Genomic DNA, 25,589 nt, shown 5'->3' with positions numbered 1-25,589 from the left:
ATCATACTGGAGGAAAGTCATTGGGACGTACAGAGCTCAGGCTGTCAAGGACTGCAGAGGCCTATTCACCATAATGAATAATAACGTTTCAAATAATATTAAACAACTTCCAGCGACTGTAACTGCAAGTAATAATACTGCAATACCGCTATTGTTTTTCAGTTTGGTGCATTCCTTTGAACTGACATGTCTTAGGCTATATAAGCTAGTCCATGACTTATTAACTGTTAACAGATGAACTGCTGTTTCAGCTTGTGGTGGTCTTTCTTCACTCTGTTTATTATGCCTGTGCTGTTTACTAAACCTGGATGTCATTAGATGCCAGATGTTTGATTTCATCCTTAAAATGTTATTGAGCAACATACTGGATCATGATTACACCAGTGGTGGGAAGAGCACTCAGATCCTTCATATCCTAAGTAATTTAAGTAAAAATACTATAATCTAAAAATACTTTATTGCAAGTAAAGCTCCTGCATTCAAAATATAACTTAAGTACAAGAACAGAAGTATTATCAGAAAAAGGTACTTAAAGTAGGTCTACCAAAAGTAATTTAAGGTACATGTGCACTACTTTTTAGTTTAAAGGTAAAGCAATGCATCATATTTTATATTTTCACACATCTTACTATATATTGTATCTGGAATGTTTATTTGAAAAGTATAAAGTATAATACAATAAAAATACTCAAGTAAAGTACTTGAGTAAATACTTAATTACATTCCAGCACTGTCTGGCACCTCAACTCGATGAGCTCACCTGGTAAAATGGTATGTCTTGAGTTTTTGGGGAGAGCTAACTTGTGATGCTGTGCATCTTTGGTGACATCAATTGCTGCATAAGTGCTGAAATTCCAAAATAAAAGTTTGATTTATCCAGATTAAGCTTGATCAAATTTGTACACTAGGGGGCGGCAAGAGCCTTAAGTTATTTCTCTTTATTTAAAAGAAAGAAAGAAAGAAAGAAAGAAAGAAAGAAAGACAAAAAAATATGTGAAGTGTCATTCATTACACCATTTTCATGATCAAAAAAGCTGATAGGGCTTGACATATTGCTGGCTTCCTGTTGCACTCAAGGTCTCAATGATAACATGTTCTTGTGGTTCATATATCCCTGTGACAGTTTATGAAACAACTTATTTCAAGCCTCATCAAACTACAGAATTGGAAGCAAAATGTGTTTCTTATTAAGATGATGCCAGCTGTTGAATATAGTCTCTAGGGCCTTGTTGATAGCTTATTACACCAAACCATGTTTGGTGTAGCCACACAACACTCTGATAAGACTGTTCTAATTAAAAACACCGTGATCTCACAGTAATAAACCAGAGCTCACATTATTGAAGCATCTGAATCTGTATACTGTAAGTTGCAGTAACCTGTGCACGTCTTATCTCATGCACAGTGTTGACCACAGGGAGGAGCTGCTGTGATGTCATGCAGTCGGTGTCAAAGCTCCTCTGAGGAATCCTGCCACAGACAAACTTTTGAAGCAGGAGTAGCTGCTATCTGGAGTAGACCAAGATAACAAACTTGACTTAGTTGAAAACACACTCGCAAACAAGTTGTCAAAGATTATTCACTCACACACGACATAATGTGTTTGATGTTACCGTAGAAACAACTTCATTAAGAGCAGATGGTTTAGTTTGAGTAGAGGGAAAGGTCGCTGTGTACGCCATGTTTACTGTGGATAAGAGTGCCTTATTAAAGGCTTTACTTTGTTGTTCTTGCATTTTAATGACAGTCACTGTCCACTTGTATTTCTTACTGCCACTTGAGCATTCAGTTGAACAGGATGTGTAAATTAATCCACTAATCCCTTTGCTGTCATTTAATTATAGGGAGGACAACAGGTCATCCGCATGCACTTTGCAATGCTAAATTGCTTTTGTTCTCTTTTCGAGAAAGGTAGTGGTGGGTTTATTTAATTATATGTTGAGTGTAGTATTTTAAATATAAACTGGATAACTTCGTATACTCCAGAGCAAGGTTTTAAACTGACATATGTAGCCTAACTTTAAAGAAATAAAGAAAAAATGAAAATCAGATCTGTAATCAATCTGTTGACTGATTTTTTAACCAAAACCTACAGGAGGCTTGTTTCTTTCAGAGGATTCAAACAGAAATGTGTAAGAAGTCTCTGTGAGAAGTTGAACTACTTCTCCAAAAAAGCTGTAGTGCAATCAAATGCAAATTTGCTTTGTGTTTATACAGGAAGGAATAATACAGGGAAGGCAGCCTTTGTTGTACAGTATCTGTACATGCACAGACACAAGCTGCACAATGAAACTGTCTTTTTGGGGACAAAAGTATAAAAAAAAAAATTAAAAAAAGGGTGAGTATTACAGGTATACTATTCTTTTATTTTCCACTACATGTCAACCCCTCTGGTCCAAGCAACCCACAACCACAGGCCAGCTGTAATCTGATAGGAGTGGAAAAGAGTGTGGGGCTGCAAACTGACAAATGAGGGGGCGTATTTAATTTAACCCTGAAAATTTAAACTCACCTCAGCAGAGACACTATAGAGACACGACCACGGCCCAATCAGATAGGTTGAGATGAAACGAGAGGGCAGTGTCTGTCAGTGAATTTGTGTTCTGCTTCATCTGCATGAGAACACGTTTTCACTGAATGCGGATGCATGTGTAAAAAAACACAATATAAGTTCAGTTTCAAGGTCAAGGCCATTAATGTTCATTCAGTGGAGATCTGCTCTGAACACAGTCAGTCTTTAAAAACATAAGGACACAATAAACAATAAAAACTGTTTAGTTAATGAAGTGGATTAGTGAGTGAGAATTCTGTTGATGAGCTATTAATATTTGACCCCCCCCCCCCCACACACACCCCCCCAAACATAATTGACTTTTTAATGCAATAGAAAGTATATACCTTGTGTTGTCCGTCATGTTAACGGCTGGACTTGTCTGCAACAGCCCAGCTGTTCTCCCACAGGAAACATGTTAACATCCCACGGGTATATTCAGCCTTTTCAGGCGCCAATCATATTGCGCCTTTAACAGAGATGCGCCACGCAGTCTCAACACTGTGATCTCCACTCCAGCTGGACAACTGTGGAGCTGCGATGCAGCCACACACCAGTGCAACTGCGACATAACTCGCACTTGGAGACAGTGGTCTGTGCGGCTGGAGCTGAGCAGCTGCAGAGAAACTTTTTGGATACGTGTTTTTGGAATCTGCCGAATGCGTTCACTAGAGATCAACAGAACCGGGATCCGACAAATAAATGGGACAACAAAAATCGCGAGAACTTGAATCGCTCCAGCTGTGTGCACGGTTCAGTTTTGCCAACTTTGTGTACTAGCCCATCCGATCTGCCTCAGTCAGCAGCAGAGGAGGAGGAGGCTGGATGTAGAAGGAGACGGGTCACTGAGCTGCAGCGAGCCGGGTCCGAGTTTCCCAGTCCCCAACTCTCCAATGTCACCGGACAGGATGATGATCATTGGACTTCTGCTCAACGTCTTCTCTCATAGTAAGCATCATATTTCTCATCTCTAACAGCTGGGTGGTTGTTTTAGATGTAGAATATATTACCCATCGTTGAGACTGTATCATTCAGTTAGTCTGTCTGGCTCAGATTGTGTTTTCCCTGATGGAAAATATGTTTTTCTAACTTGAACAAGAATGCATGTTTGTCTACAAGAGATTCTTATGCACATGACAATTAGGCTATGGATTATAACAAAGCCACCAGAGCAGATGCACATGAGGACACTGGATTTCAGTTTCTATTGCTGGTAATAACTTAATCATTTTGCAAATTTACAATATTAAGAAGACGGGGGGCTCATGATGCTAAAAAAAAAAAAAAAAAAGCATAAGACAGATATTTATTCAAAATTAAGGGACATTCTCAGTTTCGTAGGTGATCAGGTTTGAGTGTAACTTTTGAGATGACCCTCGGAATAACATTACAGAGGTCCATAAAATCAGTTTCCCCTGCATTACCTAAGAAGCAGCTTTATATTTTACATGTGGATGACATCATGGGTTCAGGTCTGTTATATTTCAGCCTTGGCTGCGTTCCAAAGAGAGCTGTTCATCTCCAAATATTGATTGGACAGTCCCAGATCATGGAAATATCACACATGAATTGTTCAACTAATGGTGTTCTCCTTTACATGAAAGGATGTTGGCTTCCACACCTTTGAATTATTGACATTTTACATAAAATGTGCATTAAAGTTGATAGGATGAAGGATTGAATATGAAAGCAAATAAAATCATAACTTCATGGCAGGAACATAATGGATAGTGTCAGTGCTTTATGAGTCTTTGTCCTGATGTTCACATGGACAAATGATGGTGAACATTAGAGCATATGAATATGAATTTCTCTGCTACCACATACACACAAGCTCCTGCAAAATGAGTTATAATCATTAAATGCCAATAATAGTGACTGTGGCTGGATAAGAAATGTCCCAGTGGAGCATGATGCTTGTTGATCTGTGGTTATTGATATTGAATTATGTCATTTTTGATCATAAATCCTCTTCAACGCTCGAGCTGGAGCAGAGAGTCTTTTTCATTATCTGAAAGTGATTGCATGTGTTGTCTACAGGTCGTGTATCTGTATCCACTGTTAACACTGAGCATATGAGGACACAACTCCTGTGCTCTTTACTGCAGAAATACATGTAAAACACTGTAAATGTCAGGGTTATTACAGTGGAGGTGCGTGGCTTCACTGCATCAAGGAAAATTCAGATAATGCCAGGTGAGGCTGCCCATGAGACATAAGTATCATAAAATGACGCCTGCTTTCATGTGAAAGTCAAACCTTTCGGCACCCAGTAAATCCAGTGCGTCAGATCCACCTGACAGGCACTTAGGAGAAATCATACCTAGAAAAGCAATTATTTTCAAGTGCTATTTAATTGAGATCGGAGTAATAACGAATGCAGATTAAATTGTCTGCCATGATGTTGAATTCGGGCATTCTACCTAATTGCATAATAATTTATTGGATTTAAATTTTGTTTATTGACATCATTAAAGAAGAGTGAATATTACAAAGCTGCTTTCAGTTTTACAGCCTAATCATAGTCTGTGAAGTGTCAGTCTAATGGACATTCTCTGCCTACGTCTATAGGTAATGTATAAATAGCCCCTCTGAACTGTATTTCATCTCATCAAATGTTATTTATACCTCATAATATGTCTGGCCTCGAAAAGCTCAACAACTGGAACTATTGAGGTGGGAACTTTAGATGTAGACAACAGCCTTCCCAAAATGTCTGTCACCACTGACGCCCCACAAAGCTCAGGGCTAAAAGTCATCATTAATGTGTCAGGAAAGCTTCCCTGTGAACAAAAGCCCCACATGTCAGGACTTCATACTACAAACTACATAAGAACACACTTGGATTCAGTATCTTGAAAACACGATTCATTATTTATAAACTGATACGTGTCTCGGATTTGATCTAAAAGTGAGATGACATATTAGTTATTCTCACCCAGTTATGCCTTGTTTACATCTGCTGTCAATTTCTATTTCCAAATGAATGACTGTAATGGAAAAACAGCTCACATATAATGCATGAGATCACTTTGAATGTGTCCATTCAGAACCTTTGCCCAGATAAATCAGTAGAAAGCTGGCTATTGTTGAATGACGTTAAACTTGACTTTGACCCTTTGCTGCAAGGTCTTTGTGGATTATTGCTAAAGTCGCAGTACAGACTGCAACTGTTGACTGAGTGTTGCTATTTTGGTACTTCATTTAGTGGACGTGATTGAGTCATAACACGGTTGTCATGAATTTATTAGAGCTTCATTTCCAGGCTGTGTAAAGTTACACAGGTCGTAGGTGGACTAATAACATGCTCGAGGTGTTTCTATTCAGGGTTTGACTATCTGATATACACACAGAGGGGTGCACCTTGTGCACACAGGTTTATCCAACCCATGGCCTCTTTATCTCTCCCACTGTGTCATAGACTCTTCTTTTTCTCTCTTTCTGCTGAGCCATTGTCTTTATGTACTCTGTGCTTGTAATTCAGTTTCGTTTAGGACGACAGCACACAAAGATTAAATTGGCAACTTGCCCATTGGACATTACATAGATAAAAAACTATAAAATACACTTTCTGAAAATGCAATTATTTGAAATATTTGATTTTTTTATTTTCAAGAAATCCTTTTAATTAAAATGCTCCCATCAAGAACAACTTCAACATGAAAACGTGGGCGTCTGAATCACCTGTTTTCTACCGAAGTCACTATCCAGCTCACTGCTTAAAAGCAGAAAGTTTCTTGAATGTTAATTCGCATCATTTATGTGTCACTGTCTGTTATACTTAATTTGTTTGTGTGTGCTCTGCATCTTGATTGTCACTTTTACACGTTTGATGGCACCAACAAAACCCACAGCCCGATGGAAGCTGTCGATATGTGTATCACTTTCTGGCCAAGAAATTAATTTAGGACTGCACCAGGCAGCAGAAGGAAGAAGCCTGAGATACTGACACAGCTCCAGACACCCTGACTGGCTGATGTGGCATCTGATGCAAGAATGCATTTGACCATGGCGTACAGAGGAGGGATGTTGTCTGCACAATCTAGTGGCACAGCTCATTAAGTACAATGGGTAACTGTTGATTCAGAACATGAAATGATGATTCTTTTACACACTAGTGAGTTGTCACCTTTGGATGCTTTGACCCTCATCACATGCCCAATTATCCCAAACAGGCATAATTAAGTCATTTTATTATCTTTTCTGCAGTGTTTGGATCCAGCTCCCAGTTCTCTCTTCTCTGTTCTAGCTCACATTTGTGTGTTATGCGGTCAAAATGTTCCTTCCTGGGGGAACTGTTCCCATCTCTACTGTATGCCATAATAATTAGAGTGGTCACACCTTGAGTTGCTTATTCCTCATTGCAAGTGAGCATTTTGACGAAGGCTGCATAGCACTGCACATATTTCCAGCCTTGGTGTCGCCTCTGTGGGGTGAGTGCATGAAAACTGATTAAAGCAAGTGCAACTGTGCTGCACTTTTCACTGCTCGGGTCACACGGAGACTCAGCCTTGTTAGCTCGCACAAACTGAGGTGCAAACAAGGGTGTAATTTGCCCATGCATGAGAGGCACTTTTGGGGAATTCAAGGATCAGGACATGTGAAACTTTGTTACATGTTAAACTTTTTGAAAAGAAGCTGGCAAGGCCCCTGTCTCAGCTGGTGTAGTGCGATTAGATGAAATTGCAGCTTTTTGTGAAGACAGGGTATTGTCAGGGGGAAAAAAAAGAAATCAAGTTTTCTGAAGTGGGCTTTGTACAGAAGATGTATTTTTATTCTCCTAGTTATCGAGTGAGACTGTATGTGTTCCTCAGTTAGACGAGACATATTATTGCTGTCATCAATGTGGTCTTGATGTGACTGTGTGAAGAAAGCCACAGGAGTCACCAGAAGAAAGATGTGAAATAGACGCATATAGTATGGAGATATTTTTGGATGATTTGGCAAAAATTGGAGGCAGACCGTTCGGAGGGAAAAATAAAATCCAGCAGGTGCAGCATCATGGAGGGATTGAGGAGTTGCAAAGATGAGAGCTGAAAAGGGTTAGATGTCCTATAAATGCTGAGGTATGGAGCGAGTGGCTCAGGGAACATCAATATACCCAGAAAAATGGGGAAAAACATACGTAACACGTTTTTTATGGCAAGTAAACAGTAAATACATTTGTTAATCTGTCTAATAAACATAAGAATAAGGTCATTGGTAGTTCACAGAGTGTGAATATAAGTACATCTCTATTATAGAAAAAACATATCCAGTTTCTTTAAGAGGAGCTCTGTTGCCCAGAGCAATGGCTGCAATATTCCACATAACAAAGAGAATATGAGCAAACCGTTAAGCATATGTTTAATGTTAATAGAAAATTTAAATCCGATGAGTTGATTGGTGGAAAGTGCCAAATGGAGAGCTCAGCAGAAATGACTGTGTCTATATGTTTAAATCAGCACTGATGAAACAGCTGTGTCCCTCCTGAGGAGACACCTGTCCACTGAAACACAGACAGAGCAGGCCGACAGATAGGAGGTCTGCTGCGGTCTGGACCGGGGACGCTCATCAAAAAGTCAGAAAGTGAAATGGCTTCACAAACGCTCACTGAGGAATCCATGATAAACACTAATGGCACAAGATGGTGCAGTATTTTTAATCCAGCTTTACTGTGTGAAATAAAGGCATTTTCATTCTTGAAGATGGGGTCAGTCACACATTTTTGTTTTGTGTATTTTTAGGCTTGGACCCAATCTACTAGTTATTGTTTACAAAGACACCCCTTTCATTAGCCATCTGCTCTGTCCAAGTTTTAATAAATATATATATTTTGAATGTAGTAGCTTAAATCAAAATTAAAGTAAGCAATTTGGCAGGAAAATCATTATTACTTTTGACTTATGAATGCGCTCTATTGTCCTGCAGCTTACTTGCTCCCATGTTTTCCAGCTTGGTCTCTTAAGGCCAATTAGTCTGTACTTGCAAATTAACATTCAGTTAACTACACAGTATATTGATTATATTCATATATTCATTTCACGAGACAGGACATATAAATACTGCAAATTCTTTACACCAACCAGGATGAGATGATATCCAGAAGATCTTAAATATGTTGGTTATCAAAGGGAATCAAAAGCACTGAAATAATGTGCTACTACAGTAATGAACACAACAGGGCGGTATTGTGAGGCATTCGGACATTAGAGTCATCAGAGTTAACAGTAAAAAAAAAAAACACTGTTGAATTTAGGGCTGCAGCTGATGGTTATTATTTTCATCACCAATTAAGCTGCAGATTGTTTTCTTTATTAATCTATAATTGTTTGTCTATGAAATGTTGGAAAATTGTGTAAAATGTGTTTAACAATTTCCCAAAGCCAATTTGGCATCTGCAAAATTTCTTGTTTAGTTCCATGACAGTCTGACCCGATGCAATAATGTTTAATTTGCTAACACAAACGACCATATCAGGCCTTAACATCCACGAGCATGTCAACACACTCATTTACGTACAGCCCGGCCAGGAACTCCATTGGTTTGATCGCCGGTGAGCTGAATGAGTAGTAACAATCAAGTGGCATGTTTCTCCAGTCTCACTTGCTCCATCTTGCCGCCTTGCTGCCATTTCCTCCTCGAGCCTGAGCCCTCCAACGAGTCCCTTTCGTCACGATGCCCGAACGTGTTTCACATCATCAGAGTCACACTCTCCCACCATGTGCTCCTCTCAAGTCAAATTACTCCCAAACAATCTGGATGCTCTGCTACCCATCCCACGCGCTTGAAAGGGCGGAAGAGAAATTTGCCAAACCACTTTGCTCCCCGTGAATGACGGTGTGTGGTTTGCCATTGATGGTGTTAACCTTCATCAGCTTTGCCTCACAAATTCTATTAATCACCCGAGTGAGAAATCAATAGAGTGTATTATGGCTCACATATCACAGTAATTCATCTCCCATTCGCTTTTTCTTTCCTTTTCTTTTTGCTTTAAAAAACACTCTCCACGCTCAGACCAACAATTCCACCAACCCGGACTTTTTACTTTTTACTTCTCAAACAGCATAATGTGAGCACGGTGCTTCTTTATCATCATGACATTAAATAATGTTCAAGTTAGGGAAATAATTATGACCTGTCTACTGGACGAGATTTAACAGAGCTGCTCTGTACTTTATATAGATTTTTGTTATCTGTGTGTGCGTGTGTGTGTGTGTGTGTGTGTGTGTGTGTGTGTGTGTGTGTGTGTGTGTGTGTGTGTGCGTGCGCGAGCACAAACAGAAGTTCTCGGAAACTAAAATTGCTGATAGTCTCTCTTTATCAATGGTAAGCCTGGGGGAGCAAACACTGAGAAGGAATAATGAATAAACTGTTCGCTGCCCAAACAGGAGATTACATGAAGTCTATTTAAATTGCAGCTCAACATGGTGGGATTTAATACTTTAGTATAATTATCAAGGTATCATGATACATAGATATACAAATACACAGGTAATCATCACCTTTACATACCTTGGGGAGCTGTGACTGAATATGAGTCATTGCTCTGTGTGTTTTTTTTGTCCCACCTCTGCCTATGGAGTCACTGCAGTAGCCTTGGCAGGTCTCCTGCTGTGGCGATGAAGCGTAGCCTCTGTTTATGATATGTTTCATGCCAAAGTGAGACGTGGACCTCATGTGGTGCCTGAGATTGCAAAACATGCAGCAGCAGAATTGGATTGCAGCCGTGCTTTGTGCCGCCAGTCAGCAGGAGCTTAATCGAAGTGTGTGACCAATCTAACACAATGCCGTGTGTGTGTGTGTCCGTATATGAGCTTGTGTGATGTACAGTATATGCTAATGTACTGAAGCATAACTACATGTGAGAATAGAATAGGTGCAGATATTTGTTAACAGGCGAGCATTAAGTTCAAACGTGAACGTTTACGATATTTATTTATAGCTGCAGAATATATTTTTAAAAGTCTGCCGGCCTGTTCCTTTTGTGCTGTTAAAAAGTGACAGGATATAGCAAATTAACGAGATAAAGCAGAAAAAAAGTGTGTGTGTATATATATTGCTTACTCAAGCTATTTTCTTTCTCAGTCTGGGAACACTGGGTATAAAGTGTAATTGCTGGGGACAATTATATGTCACATTTAGGAAAATCATTTTCCTGAAATGCTCCTTTAGAATGTATTTTTATGAAGAGGGCTTTCATCTTTTCTTCCTCGGGCTTCATCTGGCCTTCCAGCATTGTGTTTTTCATGGAGCAATAATCAGTATTATAAAATGATTTTTTTAGTCTTTCACTTCCAATCAATCTAGACACAACACTGTCAATCAAAACGGCCTTAATGCTTAATGACTATGGACCAACAAAGCTGTTTTTATACTGAACAATGTATTCGTTTTAGAGGAAATGTGGCTGGTGATATGCAACGCATTTGTGCTCAACGACCCTTGCATAACTTAATGGGATGAAGCCTTTTAAATACATATATGGCTGATGTTATTCTACAATATCTTCAAGCAACATATTTTGCAGGTGCAATGTGGTGATGCATCATATAAAAACCGTTTCCCTCAGACTATTTGTTTGAGACAACTTCAGGGGGAAAACATCCTCATAGTGGGTATTTCAGACAAGTCACTGTCTGAAAGCAAAATTGGAAAGAAAAGTATCAGTTGTTTTGGAGAGAAAAACATGAGCTGTGCTGAATAAATTGGTTTTGTCTTTATCATTACATGTGGAGACAGTGTCTGGCTTTGGCAAAAAGCTTGTTCCAAGTGGAAGGGACCCTGCTGCAAATGGTTTTGCCCGCAGCTGTTCATGTGTCCTTTTACAATAATAACAGCAGTGCTTTTGTACAAGACATCCACGAGTACATGTCTCTGTACTGTAGATACTTAATATGTCACATCCAAAATGTTCAAGCACCACACCAATATTTTTACATCTTTAAGCCCATTTTTCACTGTACATTTTTTATTTGCTAACAATGATTTACAAGAGCATATCACTGTTTTTTTAGACTGAAGTATGTTTGCTACTTTCCAGATCCGTTTATACCACTATGGCAGCTCTACATTTGCTTGAGGAAGCTAAAAATCAGTTAAAGTGGTTTTGTGGAAGTGGAAGGGACTCTATTGGAAATTCTGCTTTTGTCCAAGATCCAAGAGGCATCAAAGACTTGAGAGATGGATGTTGAACAACATCCGTTTTCATGCAGGAAATGACCAAACTCACTTTTCAAAACCTTTGTGTTTAATCATCCTTTTTTTTCGTTCTTTTTTTAAATTTTCTGCCGAACTTATGAATGCAACGCTATTAGGCAGCTGACTCTCAAATCTTGGTTGCCCACGTTGCTTAAAAGCACTTGAACAGACCAGCAGGGAGAGTGTTCATGTGACATTAGCATAGGAGATTAAACAACAGAATGCAAAAAAAAAATTAAATAAAGGTGCTATGACGGAGGATAAGCTAAAGCCTGACAGACGGCATATTTGAAACTTGACACCATAGATTTTACTGAATTTATGACATCATGTGTTGAGACCACTGATCCAGGAGCATTGTTGTGTGTGATACAAAAGATGACGCTAACACACACTACCTGGCTTTCACACAGTACCACAGTCTGAGGTGGCGGATGGTGATGGACTTGTGACTCTCGTCACTACAAACTTGGAGATGGTGTGCTGAAGAAAATGGTGTACTCATAAAAAGTATGATACACTTGTGTGCATAATAACAGGAGAGAAGTCAACTAGGAGTCCCAACGAGAAGATGATGAAATAATTATGATATAATTATAACCATAACACAACCCTATGGTGTTGTTAAATTATCTCAGAGACTCCTGTGTTTCTGTGAGAAGCACTGATGTTTCACTCACGTTGCTGCTCCATTACACTCGTGTGTTTTCAATTTAATCTTCCTGGTTGGATATTATAGTAACCTGCAGTGCAGTGGAGAGTCTAAGGAGCTCTTAGTTTGTTGTTGTAATTACAGCCTATTTAGCTTAAGGACTAATATTGGATGATAGATATGCATTATACAGCAACGAATCTATTGAGGGTAATGTTGGTAAGCAGCCAACAGCTTTGTCCACTGACAATATCAACCTCTCCTCCAGGTGGTGTTCCAGTATCTGCATCCTTTGACTGCCTGGTGGCGGAGCAGGGCTGCATCCAGGAGCAGTCCTGCATGGTCCTCTATCGACTGCTGGAGTACTGTGCAGCTGAGGAGGCGGTGTCGCCCCTTGGCCCAGATGCTCGTTTGGAGTGCCTGGAGGCCCAGAACTCCTTGCAGCAGTACCGCCCCCTTCAGGTTTGCAAGTGTCAGCGTGGCTCTCGCAGGGAGGAACACTGCCTCAGGGTCTACTGGACTGTGAGATTTGCAGGTGGGTTTAAGCGTTGGCGTGCACGCTTGTGTGTGTGTGTGTGTGTGTGTGTGTGTGTGTGTGTGTGTGCGTGTGTGTTTTAATCTCAACTGCATAATTCATGTTATAACTTCACTATGCTTGTGTTTTTTAGCATATGATGAGTATGAGGTGTCTCCATATGAAGAACTGGAGTTAAATCTGGTGAGAAACATTGAGATGTCACGTATGGCCTCCATCATGGCAGGTAGAGCACTACTCTTACTCTTACTCATTTGGAACACGAATGAAATATAAGTTTATTTCTTGATATACATTACTCCGTTTACCCTCTCAGCTTCCACTCTATCTGTGGATGGCCAAAACCAGTGTCTGAAGGCAGCTCAGGACTGTGGCCTGTATGAGAAATGTGGCTCCCTGCGATCAGAATATGTCGTGGCCTGCACCAAGCGAGCAACAGTCTCCGAGAACAACTGTAACCGGCAGAAATGCCACAGAGCCCTGCGGCGCTTCCTTGAGCGCGTGCCAGAGGAGTACAGCTTCGCTCTGCTCTTCTGTCCCTGCTCTGACACCTTGTGTGGGGAGCGCCGGAGGAAAACCATCGTCCCGTCATGTTCCTATGAGGAGAATGGCAGAGGGGAGGAAAGGGTGGGCAAGCCTAACTGCCTCAGCCTGCAGAACTATTGCTCCAGAGATGAGCTGTGTAGGTAAGACGGGTGCAAGACCTCAAGTGTCCCTAATAGGTTTTGTACCTTAGACCAACACAGAATAGAAGAAATGCAGGTTGAACAATGCATAAGGTGTAAAGCATCAGAAAATGAATCACAGATACTACAAAAATAACCACAGTGAATGACTCTGCTCCCTATTCAATGCAGCCAACAAGAACAGCAACACTACAGGCACAATGTTGAGGCTTTGACCACTAGCTGCAGTATTATGAGCAAGCCCCATTTGGTTTGTATCACATATAGAGCCACAACTGACAAACAATCATTTTCACCATAGATTCACCTATTGATTATTTTCTAGACTAATCTATACAACATGAAAAAATGGTGAAATATGCCCATCCAAATCTAACATAACCCAAAGTGACACATTCATATAGTCTATAGTCTAAAATCCAAAGATATTCAGTTTACTGAATTATAAGACAAGGGAAAGCAGCAAACTGTCACATTTAAGAAGCTGGAATCACCAAATGCATTTGGGGTATTTGCTTGAAAAATAACTTAGTTATCAAAATAGATGCTGATCAAGTCTTATCAACTAATCCTCTTAACAGCTCACACACAAACATGCACACGTGCGAGCGTGCTAGCAACATAATACACATGCCACCTGATTAGAGTGGACAGTAATGTAAATTAGTTTCACGATATCCCACCGTGTGTGTCCGTAACACACCAAAAAAAAGCAGCAGTGCACCAGCAAATGTAGAGAAGAAAACGACTAACCGATGTTAACATGGATCCAACATATGAAGGTGTCAAAGTATTGACAAGTCACCTTTTGAGCAAGTAAAATACATTCAACAGGTTTGTTAGGTCTTTGGCCTCAGAACCCAGCTGCTTTTGGCCCGTGATAAGTGGCCATGTAACCATGACGACACAATCCAGGATGTCCTGAAAACAACAGAGTCAGTGGAGGACAGGATCGATTATTAGCCTGTGACTTACATAAATTCTGGCACCTGCTTGGTTCTTAGCTCAAATATCAAAGTATCAAAAAACTAAGTTTTTATTTTGAATTTATCCTTTCCTGACTTATGGTAGTGGATTAAAAGCAGAAGACAATTCTTTAGCCCAACAACAAAGCCCAGAAGGATTATGTTTTTCAGACAGACAAAGATGGATGGGGGACTCAGAGCTGTTTGCTTTTAGTGGCGCAGAACTCATGGCTATGCTCCTGCTCATCGGTATGATGATGCCAAACTTCTGTGAGGGTGATTTTAGTCAGTTCTATCTCCTCTTATTGTTCATACATGTATAGGAATTTCTGACATTAATAACAGTCTAGGCTGTGTCTAAATGTTACAGAGATTATTCATGATAAGAGAAAAACAAATATGTGAGTTAATAGAACCCAAGAAGGTCATGCAAAATCCTCCCTCTGAATTATTAGTAACAGATTTAAAAAAGAAAAAAGAAAAAAAGAGAGGAGCACGAACTACAGCTAATATGAGGCTCTTCTGTTTCACATGCAGCTTTCCATGTGTTTCCACTGAAGACTGTGGGAACAGCACAGAAACACTCAGCATGTCTTTGGTTTTAGATATACAGTGTCATAAATTTTCCTCAGACTTATGATGAAATGTCTGAGTGATTCAACTATATGACAAGATGTTTAAGACGTGTGTGCTTGTTGTAAAGATTAATAGTGAGCATCAGACATCTACTCTTAAAATCTACAGCTTTTAATCCTCTGGAATTAGCTCTTACTGTCAATACTTAGGATATTATTCTCTCCCTCAGTACCAGTACCATGACTATGTATGACTGTAGGACTACAATGCAATAATAATATTAGACCTGACTTTTTAGTGTTTTGCCCCACGGAGAAGAAAGTTTTTAACTACTTTCCTAAAGAGAAAAGGGTGGTGTTGTTGGGCTGGGAAAAAAGCAAAGTAAAATAACACATGGTTTTTATTCAAGTGCACAGTTATCAAATTTTTTTTGCACTCTTACACTGTAGTATAGTGTGGTTTGTGTTGTTTTGTTATGGCTCGACCCCAAATCCCAAAATGAAATTGTCAAAGCACTTTACAGTGAACTGTTGCCCTGTGCTGACACATGAAAAAATCTCCTCTGTATATGTGTGTGTGTGTGTGTGTGTGTGTGTGTGTGTGTGTGTGTGTGTGTGTGTGTGTTTCAGATCCCGGTTCGCTGATTTCCAACATAACTGCCAGCCCTCCCCTCTGTCTGCGTCTGGCTGTATGCGAGAGAGCAGAGCCATGTGCTTGAAGGCCTACGCTGGACTCATAGGTGAGATGGAGGAAAAGAAATGAAAGCAGGAAAGAGGCCAAAAGAGGGAATAGTTAAGAAAGCAAAAACATCAGTAGGTGTCTAACAGTGATATTTGGCTTATATAATTTTAATTTTGTCACACAAATAAATCTACAGGGGTTCATAAATGGTCAACTGCAAAAATTGCTGCTCTGGGAATCCAGTCAGCATCACTTCAAATAAACTTGATTTAAAAATTGCGTATCCAGCAGCCCTACAAAATGTTCCAGGTAATATAATTTCCTTTTGTCTCCCACACCGTATAAAAAGTAACTTTGTGTACCTGTAATTATCAATATCGAGAGCTGGAAAACTGGTGACACTGGATCCCCATGGGAAACTAATATCATTGGCTGACCGTGTCTTACCTTCCATAGAGGTGTGTGCTGCATTAAAAAATTTAAAATCTTCTGCCTGACGGAAATATTCCTGACAAAGTTTTTTAAAGTTGCACCAATAATATGACTTCTACCTCTTCTTTTTTCATCCAGGAACCATCATGACTCCCAACTATGTGAGCAACAGCAGCACAGAAGTGTCCCAGTGGTGCACATGTGACGGCAGTGGGAATGAATTGCAGGGCTGTCAGCGAATCCTGCATATGTTCAGCAACAACATATGTCTGCGTGAGTAAAATGTCACAAGGTTACCACAGGCAGTACAATAATCCTTTAAGGAGATATTTGCAAGTTTTACTATTGCTACATAGCTAACATTAGCATTAACAGATGTTTACTTCCCAGTCTAGAAGACATGCCGTGAGATCAGCATCAAACTTCTTTCCTTTACTTATAAGAGCCGTCTCCAGCGGTGGAAAGCAACCCTCTTGTTTTGCTTCTATTCCTATCACAAAGTTTGCATGCTAAACAGCTAGCCTCGGCCTCGTCTGGCGGTCTCTTCACTTTCCCATACTGAGTCACTGTAGTGCAGAGTCTGCTCTGAAGAACTAGCTCAGAGGGAGTATTATAACCTCTGGTCTTGTTGACACAATGATTTCTGAAGCTATTGGCAAGACTCGCAAGCAAACAGTTGTTAATGCTAACGCTGGCTATATAGCAACAGCAAAACATACAAATAGCTCCTTTAATTTTATGGATGTTTCAGTCTTGCAGAAGTATTTTTTCACTGTTTTGCAGTGAAATGAGTCCAAATATACCATTTAAGTAGTGATGAAGTTGTTAACAGGTGTGACCTGAAAAACATTTTCCATTAGATAATTGGATAAATGCTCATGAAGACTGCCTCTTACCAAGATTATTGTATTTGTACATTAACATGTCAATCAAAAATCAAAGTATTGGGAGTTTTCAATATAGGAATATTTCAGTACAGAAACATTGGATTATTCTTACAACTCAGTCCAGTAGTTTGAGTGACAGACTGTTTCCAGACTTCAGACACGCTGCTCACTTTGATTTTAAACAACTCAACTACTGCTGCTGATCATTTTTCCTTTGTTGAGATAATGACAAAAGAAATATTACCTTTTTAGTTTTCACATCTGAGTTGAAGCTAAACTGACGTTGATTGATGATTGAGATGCAGTTCCAACTGAACATTTTTTAATGTGCATTAATGCAGAATTCAAATGAGGTGGGTTGTAATTGATTATAAAGAGGATGAACTACTGAACCATAATGTTTTCTTATAAATAAATAAATGGCGAGGGACATTCTCCTTAGTGTGGTTGGCTGCCGAATGTGAATGGGATTTCCATGTTCTGTGGAGTCAACAAATCATTTCACGAAATCTGATAAACATAAGTGACTTCTTGTTGAATTGTTGCCAAACTAACTGGGGTGGAAAGAGCACCAAAAGAAACACCTCAAGAAGTACTGATTAAGTATAAATGTCTCAGTTTATTTAAAATGTACTTGCAGTAACAATTGTCTAACAATTTTTACTGTGAAACACTGAAACAATGAGGGTCAGAGGTCAGATATGTTATTTTAATTGAAAGAAGAATCCACACTTGAATGAATCAGTAGAGGTCAGTTTTCCTCTTATTGTTTAGGATAAATTAAATTGTGATGGCAACATGTAGAGAGAAGAAAATAAACAGAGCTTAATACACAAATTCACATTCCCATGTTTTAGTAATATTAATTTTCCTTTTATGTATTCCACCATTTTGCTTTTGTTGAATAAGCTAAAACTGCAATGAATTCATTCTGAAGTTAATTTTCACCATCATCTTTGATGTAGATTACACAGGCAGTTTTGTCTTCTTTAAGGAAAAACAATACAGCTACGGAAGTGGCTCTGTGTGGCTATACTTAAGCACAATGTCGCTTTAAGCTAACATGCTCAAAACTAAGCTCCAAGGAAAATTGCTGGGCTGTGAAGTGATTTAGGTGTAGTGGCTGCATGTGGTATTGCACGGGACCGTCACACAATGGCACACAATTTCTCTCAAACACATTCATTGGACAAGGAGCTTCTGAAAAATGCTGAAAACATTTTTATGAGCATCATTTGAAATTATTATTTTTAATATCAGAATTTGATTCAGTTCAATAATGTCTGGATAGTCTAGAAGAGCCATATTAATAAATTATTTTATCCCGTGATTTGTGTGTGTTGGAGAAGGAGCGAGCATGCTCTATTGGCCCTAAAACATGGAAGCATTAGGAAACCTGTGGAGACATATGCATCCAGGGAGCAGCTTTCATAGGAATGAATAGGAAATCATCTTTGAACATGGTACCAGTTCTCTAATATACTCATGGCTCATTATGACAACGGTAACATGTTAATGTTTACTAGCTATAATTTTTACTATGTTCACCATATTAGTTTAACATGTTAGCATGTTAACCTTCCCTGCTTAGCACCAAAAAAAAAAGTGCTATTGTGGCTGATGGGTCATTAGTTGTACAGGTATTTAGTCAGAAAACAAAGTATTAGACAAATAATAATAATTTTGACCTTGCACTACATGGAAAGTCAGAGGATCACCAAAGTTATTACAGTTCATCTTGAGGGGCACATGGATATATCTACCAAATATAACGGCAATACATCTAGTGGTTTAGATAGTAATGCGATCCCTAAAGGCTACAAAAGTAACTAATTCAAATGCATTTTTCTCAATCATGCATACTATGTATAGTTGTAATTCTTAGAAAGCCACTGATAATATTTTGGTGACGCTTCAAAGGCGAATAATGGTGTGAACCTAATGAAGATGACCCCTGCTGATTCTGTTTCAGGCAACGCTATCAACTCCATGGGAGTCTCTGCACCTCCTCCTGTGGAACACACTCCTGTGCCAGCCTCCCAGCCTCCCCCGCGTGTCTTCCAGGAGAGGGTCCACATCAGTGTTAACACTCTCCCTGAATTCACCAGTGTAAGTGCGCTCTACTTCCTCACTGTCTCACCATATGCTGTTGTTAAACACTTGTTACAGGTTGAATTGAAGAAGTGTTTTACTGTGTATCAGGTGGTAACACCTAAGTATCACAGGGACTGTAGTAGTGAGATATGCCCCGCAGTTCTCTTCATAACCTGAGATTATTTCTCTCCCTCTATTACCCCTACCTCTCATTGTGGCTCAGGATTAGCCGTAGGTGTTTGCAGCATTAGACTCAACCCTTACTGTTAATATTCATGTATAAACACTCATCTGCTCCATATTCCTCATTTTCTCACCATTTTAATCCTTCTCATTCCTCATTTCCTGTTCCTCCTATCCCATCCCATAGTCCCTTACAGCACTGAAGCGCTGCTGCTGCTGTTGGCCTGCATAATGGACATTCACATAAACAGTTTAATTAAAGATGATGCATTTGAGTTTCCTAATTGTTATGTAGCACTGAAATGGGTTTAGATGATGCCATTTCTTTTGCCAATAAATGTCTCCTGTCATAAAAGAAAGTTTCATATGATGTTATTAAGATTAAAATTTAATTTCAGAAAAACATCAAACTCAATTGCTCACAAAAACTTAAAAAATTAGAAATGGATACTGAAAATGTTATGTTACAACAATAACTGAAAGGAGGAAGAGCCAATGCTCTCCTCAAGTTTTGATGCCAGTGGTATGTCAAAGCCAATTTGACTAGACTTTAGAAAATAAAACTTGGGCCAAAACAAAGGTCATAGACAAAGGCTCAGTCTCTTTCAAGCCAGTAGACACTCACTTCCTGTGTTTGAGTGGAGGCTTCGCCATATTGAAGGTAATCCCATAGCAGTTAGAGGGATGTATGTGGAATATATAAGCTTGCAACAATGAGAGTTTGCTGAATTATGACACTATCCCGAAATCTAAGTGCACAAGGAAAGATGTATATATATATATATATATATATATATACATGTATAAAGTTCTGTAAAATATTATTTTGTCAGCTGTTTGAGCTGACAATGTTGTTTTATGATTTTTCTCATTTACAATGGATGCATTTCACTAGGGACTGATTGGTGAAAATTAAAATTGTTTTCTATTTTATATGGCATTGTTCTCTTAGTTTTTCCTCTTCATTATATATTTGTCATGGTTTGCCGTGATGGACAATTTATGTTTGAGCTTTTATATTATATTTGGACTATATTAGTTTGGTCATTGTCATTTCCTGTTTTATTTTGTAGTTACTTTCCTTGTGTGTCTCATGATCTATTTATTTCCTGTCTTTGTCCTATTTCCCTCCGGTTTGATTGTCTGCCCTGCCCTAATTCCTCTCACCTGTGTTCAATCACCCGCCTCCCTTGTGTCTATGTAGTCTCTGTGCTCCCCTTTGTCCAGGTCAGTTCGTCCTGTTTTACCCTGTGGAACTTCTGTTTGGATTTTCAGTGTTTCCTTACGTCCCTTACTCCTGTGCTCCTTGTGTTTTTGGTTCAGTAAAGTCATTTCACTCCACCTTACAGCATTTGTGTTTTGTCTGTGTTTGGGTCTAGCTAACATAAAACGTGACAATATTTCTCCAGACAGATACTCTGAAGGCATGGTGGAAGTCTGTCCACACTCTTTGATGATTATATCATTTTTACATTTGACAATGTGGTTTTACTTATTTTCCGCAGACTATTGTGTTATACATTTCTAACGTGTTTAATTTCATGTACAGTACAAGAAGACAAAGTTTGCCTCCTAACACCGGTCAGTCTTGTCAGTTACATTACCCCACCCTAGCGGTTCCTCAAGAGACTCTTGATTTTCAGGTGATGATAAGTTTCTCTTTAAAAATGACAAAACAATCACTTTGTCTCAAGATTCACTCAACTTTTACCAACTGGCTTAATGTATATGCAAACATCAAAAATTTGTTTTATAGCACATGTTCACTGATTTGGGATCATATATTTGCAGAGAAAAAGCACAGAATGTAAAACAACAGCTGGGCAAGCAAGCATCAGTAACCATCCACCTGTTTTTATACAGTACAGTCTCCCGCTACAGCTTTGCCCTCCACAGCTGCAAATTTGACTTCACGTGGAGCGGCCCTCTGTTTTTAAAGGGCTTGTGTGGAGGGGCCTAATGAAATGGAAAAGGCCAGACGTGTATCACCTTGTGTCCTGATACACACTGGAAATGTCCTTATACTGTGTTTGTATTTGTATTTCAGCTGCAAACCTCAGACGCTCATTTTGGAAGACAGATTGGTTTTGAGCCACGCAACTATCAAATAGATTCTGCTGTTGATCTGGATCTGGGATTTCTGCCAGTTTATGAATATTGTTTTCTTAGCCACAATAATGGGCTGAATAGAGACAAAGACTAGGGTCATACTTTGAATCAAATTCAAAATCGAAGTTATTAGACGTGGTTTTCTGAGAGTTGTTGATTAGTTGCCCCCTAATTCCTTTTGATGTCTTTAATGTTTTGTTACACCACAGTCTAGAGGAGCCCTGTGCGCGTGGCTGCTTTTTATACCTGCAAATCAGCCTTAATGCGTGTTGATATATAGAAAAGTAAGTAAGGCATCAACCTGATATACTCTGCACTCTGTCACCATTTCTATCTTGGTTTGTTTGGTTTGTTCTAAAAGAAGAACCCCTAGGAAACAGACAGAATAGCGCTTGTGATTAACCCTTCATTCAAACCCATGTTAGAAAGATCTGAAAATCTAGCTTCCTAAAATGATCTAAAACAAACATTATGTTAAAAAGTGGTACAATGCAAGTGCATTTACCAAATTTATTCGCACTGTTAAATTAATAATTTCTTGTACTGCAGCTTTTTAAAAGTCTAATGGCCTCCAGAATAAAACCTATTTGTTGCCTGCATGCCGGCATCTAAAACACATTCCTGACGGCGTTATGTTGAAAGAACAGAATACTTTCCTTTTTGCCAATAATTTTATAGCTGAGGCGAGCACCACCTTGTCATCAGTTCTTGTCAACCAGCAAATAAATGAAAAAGTTAGAACAGTTTCATTATAAGAGCAGTGCAACGTTGTCAATATTCTCTGTTCTCCTCCAAAGGAGTTTAGTTTACTTATTACAGAGCCAGAGCTGAGCCTTTTTCACACTGACATTTATTTTCAATAAATCTTGATCTTTCATGAAGAGCAGGCCCCAAGTGTATGTAGGTCTGGACTGTTTCAACTCTGAAGTCATGAAGGACTGTTAGAAATCTGAACACGAAGCAGCATAATTCAAATTAACATGGAAACTCAAATGTTGCCAAGTAGCAGACCCTTATACACTGTATGATATACTATGTTACGTTATTGGCTTTGCAAAGATTGTATTTGTTGCAGGGTTTTTGCCAGTTGGTCCACAGTCATGTCAGCACCGGGGCTGTTCTTGGCTGCAGCTTGAGGACATTTTCATATGTAGTTGTGAATTCTGTGTTTCACGTGGACTATCTTGTGAAGTTTACATACTGACCTTCCCCCGCATGCTTCACCACCTCTGTTAATTGGAAGAATCACTCTTTCCCTGCTTTTGCAGATGGAGGACAGCGAGGGAGAGGAGCAGCAGGAGGAGGAAGAAAGCGAGGAATTCAATGTCATCCCGCCTTATTCTGAGAAGGACTCTAACATTGAATCGGGGGCCAGAGGGAGTCAGCGGGGAGCAGCTAGCCGAGCAGTGCTTGTGTTACCATTACTGCTGCTGCCTACACTCATCCTGGACTGGAAGTGTTGGAGCTACTGAAGCCTCCATCTCATCCTCAACTCATCTTTTACTCTTGCTACCACTTTCAAATCCATCACAACACTCAGAATGAACCACAGAGGACATTTGTGAGGAAGAAATGGAAATGCTCCTTCTTAACTTTTCTCTTTCTTTCTTTTTTTCAAAAATACTCTCACTTTATTTTATTATTCTGTTTCTCTTACCACTGCCTCCTCAAGAGTTAAAAGATATCAGAAGTCCTGCAGCATCTGCCATGTCTTTGCTTGAGTTCTCTTCTATGAACGGAAGGGAACAACGTGAGCAGATACATGAGTGCATGGCTGAAATGAGAAGTGCTGTCTGGGCAAACACTCTATCTAGAGCCTGCTTCACACTCAAAGTACATCCACTTTTTTTTAACAAGAAGCACATCGCCTAAGGCTACATCCACTATACATGCTCCCAAAACCTATAACCAGTCTACTCCACTGCAACCGGACCTGAGCTTGATTTCTATTTCATGACTTATGTCACATCCGTTTCTCTGCTGCCCCTTCGGCTCTTCCTTTCCCTCCGTCATACAGTGGTTGAGTAAAATAATCCACTTTACAACAAGTTAATAAGAAACTGCACCGCACTTAAACTGCTTTGAACCACACACACAAAAAAAACAGCACTTTTTTTTAAAACGGCCTCATTTTAAAAGTGATAAGATGGGAGCCGATGCTTTGTCACACAGAGATCTTATGCCTTCTCAACTTTTGGTTCTTCTCGCTCCGTTCATCAAAAAGCAGAGTGCAACAGTCCCTCTGCTCTGCCTCTTTTCTTAAAACGCCACTTAGTACCATTCCTACCAGGCTGAGTGGCTGAGAATTCAACCACAGGCAAAAGCAATGAGATCAAATTCTATTGTAGAAATGATGAGCAGAGAAAAGCAACATAAGCAATTACAGCACAATTCAAATTGCTCAGCATGCCGAGGAAGACTGGAGTAAGGCTCAGGGGAGGAAATAGCCAATTTACTGCTGTCATACCCTCTCACTTTTTTATCCTTAGGAGATGTGTTTTTAGTGCTCCTTCCCCCTCATGTGCTTTAGATGTTGTGAGAGCGAGATGCGGAGATAGCGATGGACACAGGAGGCTGCAAAGCCTGCTGGCTGCTCTGATCGTTGAGCAGCACATTGAGCCATTATCTCTGCCTGAAATATCTTTTGCTGATGTTAATGATTTTTTCTCTTATGGCTCATTTTCTTGTGAAATTACGCAGCTGCAGGGATGTAGGTAAAGAGAAGTATAGGGAAGTTTTTTTAAGAGGGAGAAACTTGTCTAATTTGAGGATGAGTTTGCAGGAAATAGCCTGTCTGAGCTCTGCAAGGAAACTTTCTCATGTATGTTCATTTATATTGAAAACAATCGTGTGTAATGTAATATTTACAGTGATTGTGATGGAGTCCACTGACCTTGCCGTCTTCAAACAGGTCTGAGCATTTGCAAAAACATATCACAAAATAAAAATTATGTGTGTATGCTGTGCATGACAAAAGAGCACAGCTAAACAGGCTCATCCAATCCCACACCAGAGCCACAGTTTGAGTGGCAGTGCATTTGAATTGGAATTAAATGTTTAAATATCACTTGAGGAGGCAATACGGCCCCACTACTTTTTTGCCCCCACTACTAGACTTGTTTACATGATGGTTTATTGACACAAAGACTTGACGCTTTGATTAGGACAGACAGTTTAAAGGCAGAAACGCACTGGAAGCAATGCCTTTTCAAATACAGGTCCATCACCACTTCACGCTTGGGTTTGATTTTTAGAAGTCACAGTTGAACTAGAATGGATGTTGTAAGGTTAGTAGACTTTTAGCGACTGTTACCCACTTTAGGGCAGAATGACATTGTGCAGCTTTTTGACCACATTCTTGCTGAGAGTTTGGCTGCAGGAAGTTAAAGAAGTGGATGAGGAAAAGCCCAGTTAACAAAGCTCTGAAGTGTGCCTGCAAGCTTAGTCGGTGTAAAAAGTACCTACTAAGCTAAAGTAGCATATTTGGACGGAACATTTCAAATAAAAAAGTCTGGTGTCCAAATATATGAACTAGAGCCAGATGATAGAAGAGACGTACTGATAAATAAACATTATGCATCATGGCATCATTGATGCTGCTAATTCAAGTCTCTCAGCTGGAGTGAGTCAGAAAGCATCGGTTGAACAGCATCCAGTGACTAGTGTCAGTAATGACATCCAGTGCGATCTGGCCTTAATGACTGAATGTGAGTTTACATGTATTTTCACATTTTACTGGGTTTGTTTATATTTGTAAACTATGTAAAGTAAACATTTACATCAAACATGGCTTGTATTTTTTTTGATGATTTCAGGAAAAGAGAAAAAAATGTTTATTCTCCATCCATAAATGAAATTCATTCTTGAAGAAAATATGTGAATATTCCCCAACTTACTCATTTTTTAGATTGTATCTTGAACATCCAGTTGACAGACTGTGTACAGTAATATGTTTCACACACTAACCTTGTTTTAAAGACATATCAAACACGCCAAATAATGCTGACTATGATGTGTAATAACGTGTGTAATTTTGTGACATAGCAGAAAGTGTGCCC

The 25,589-nt window shown here is 39.4% G+C and overlaps 1 protein-coding gene across 1 annotated transcript; it reads left to right on the top strand.

Moving 5' to 3' along the window:
* The first annotated feature begins 3,041 nt into the window (after positions 1-3,041).
* On the top strand, positions 3,042-25,316 carry LOC111666293 (GDNF family receptor alpha-4-like). Its single transcript, XM_023421599.2, has 8 exons — positions 3,042-3,499; positions 12,652-12,918; positions 13,052-13,144; positions 13,235-13,604; positions 15,775-15,884; positions 16,397-16,531; positions 19,118-19,254; positions 22,800-25,316. Exons 1-8 carry the CDS (start codon positions 3,445-3,447, stop codon positions 23,001-23,003), a joined length of 1,371 nt encoding a protein of 456 aa, XP_023277367.1. The 5' UTR covers positions 3,042-3,444; the 3' UTR covers positions 23,004-25,316.
* Positions 25,317-25,589: the final 273 nt, after the last annotated feature.

The sequence above is a fragment of the Seriola lalandi genome, unplaced genomic scaffold (assembly GCF_002814215.2).
Source record: "Seriola lalandi dorsalis isolate HSWRI2012SDOR001 ecotype SW California unplaced genomic scaffold, Sedor1 jcf7180002054672, whole genome shotgun sequence".
In the NCBI taxonomy this organism is placed as follows: Eukaryota; Metazoa; Chordata; class Actinopteri; order Carangiformes; family Carangidae; genus Seriola; species Seriola lalandi.
Note: the sequence above shows the minus strand (reverse complement) of the source record. Positions and strands in the feature narration are given on the sequence as shown.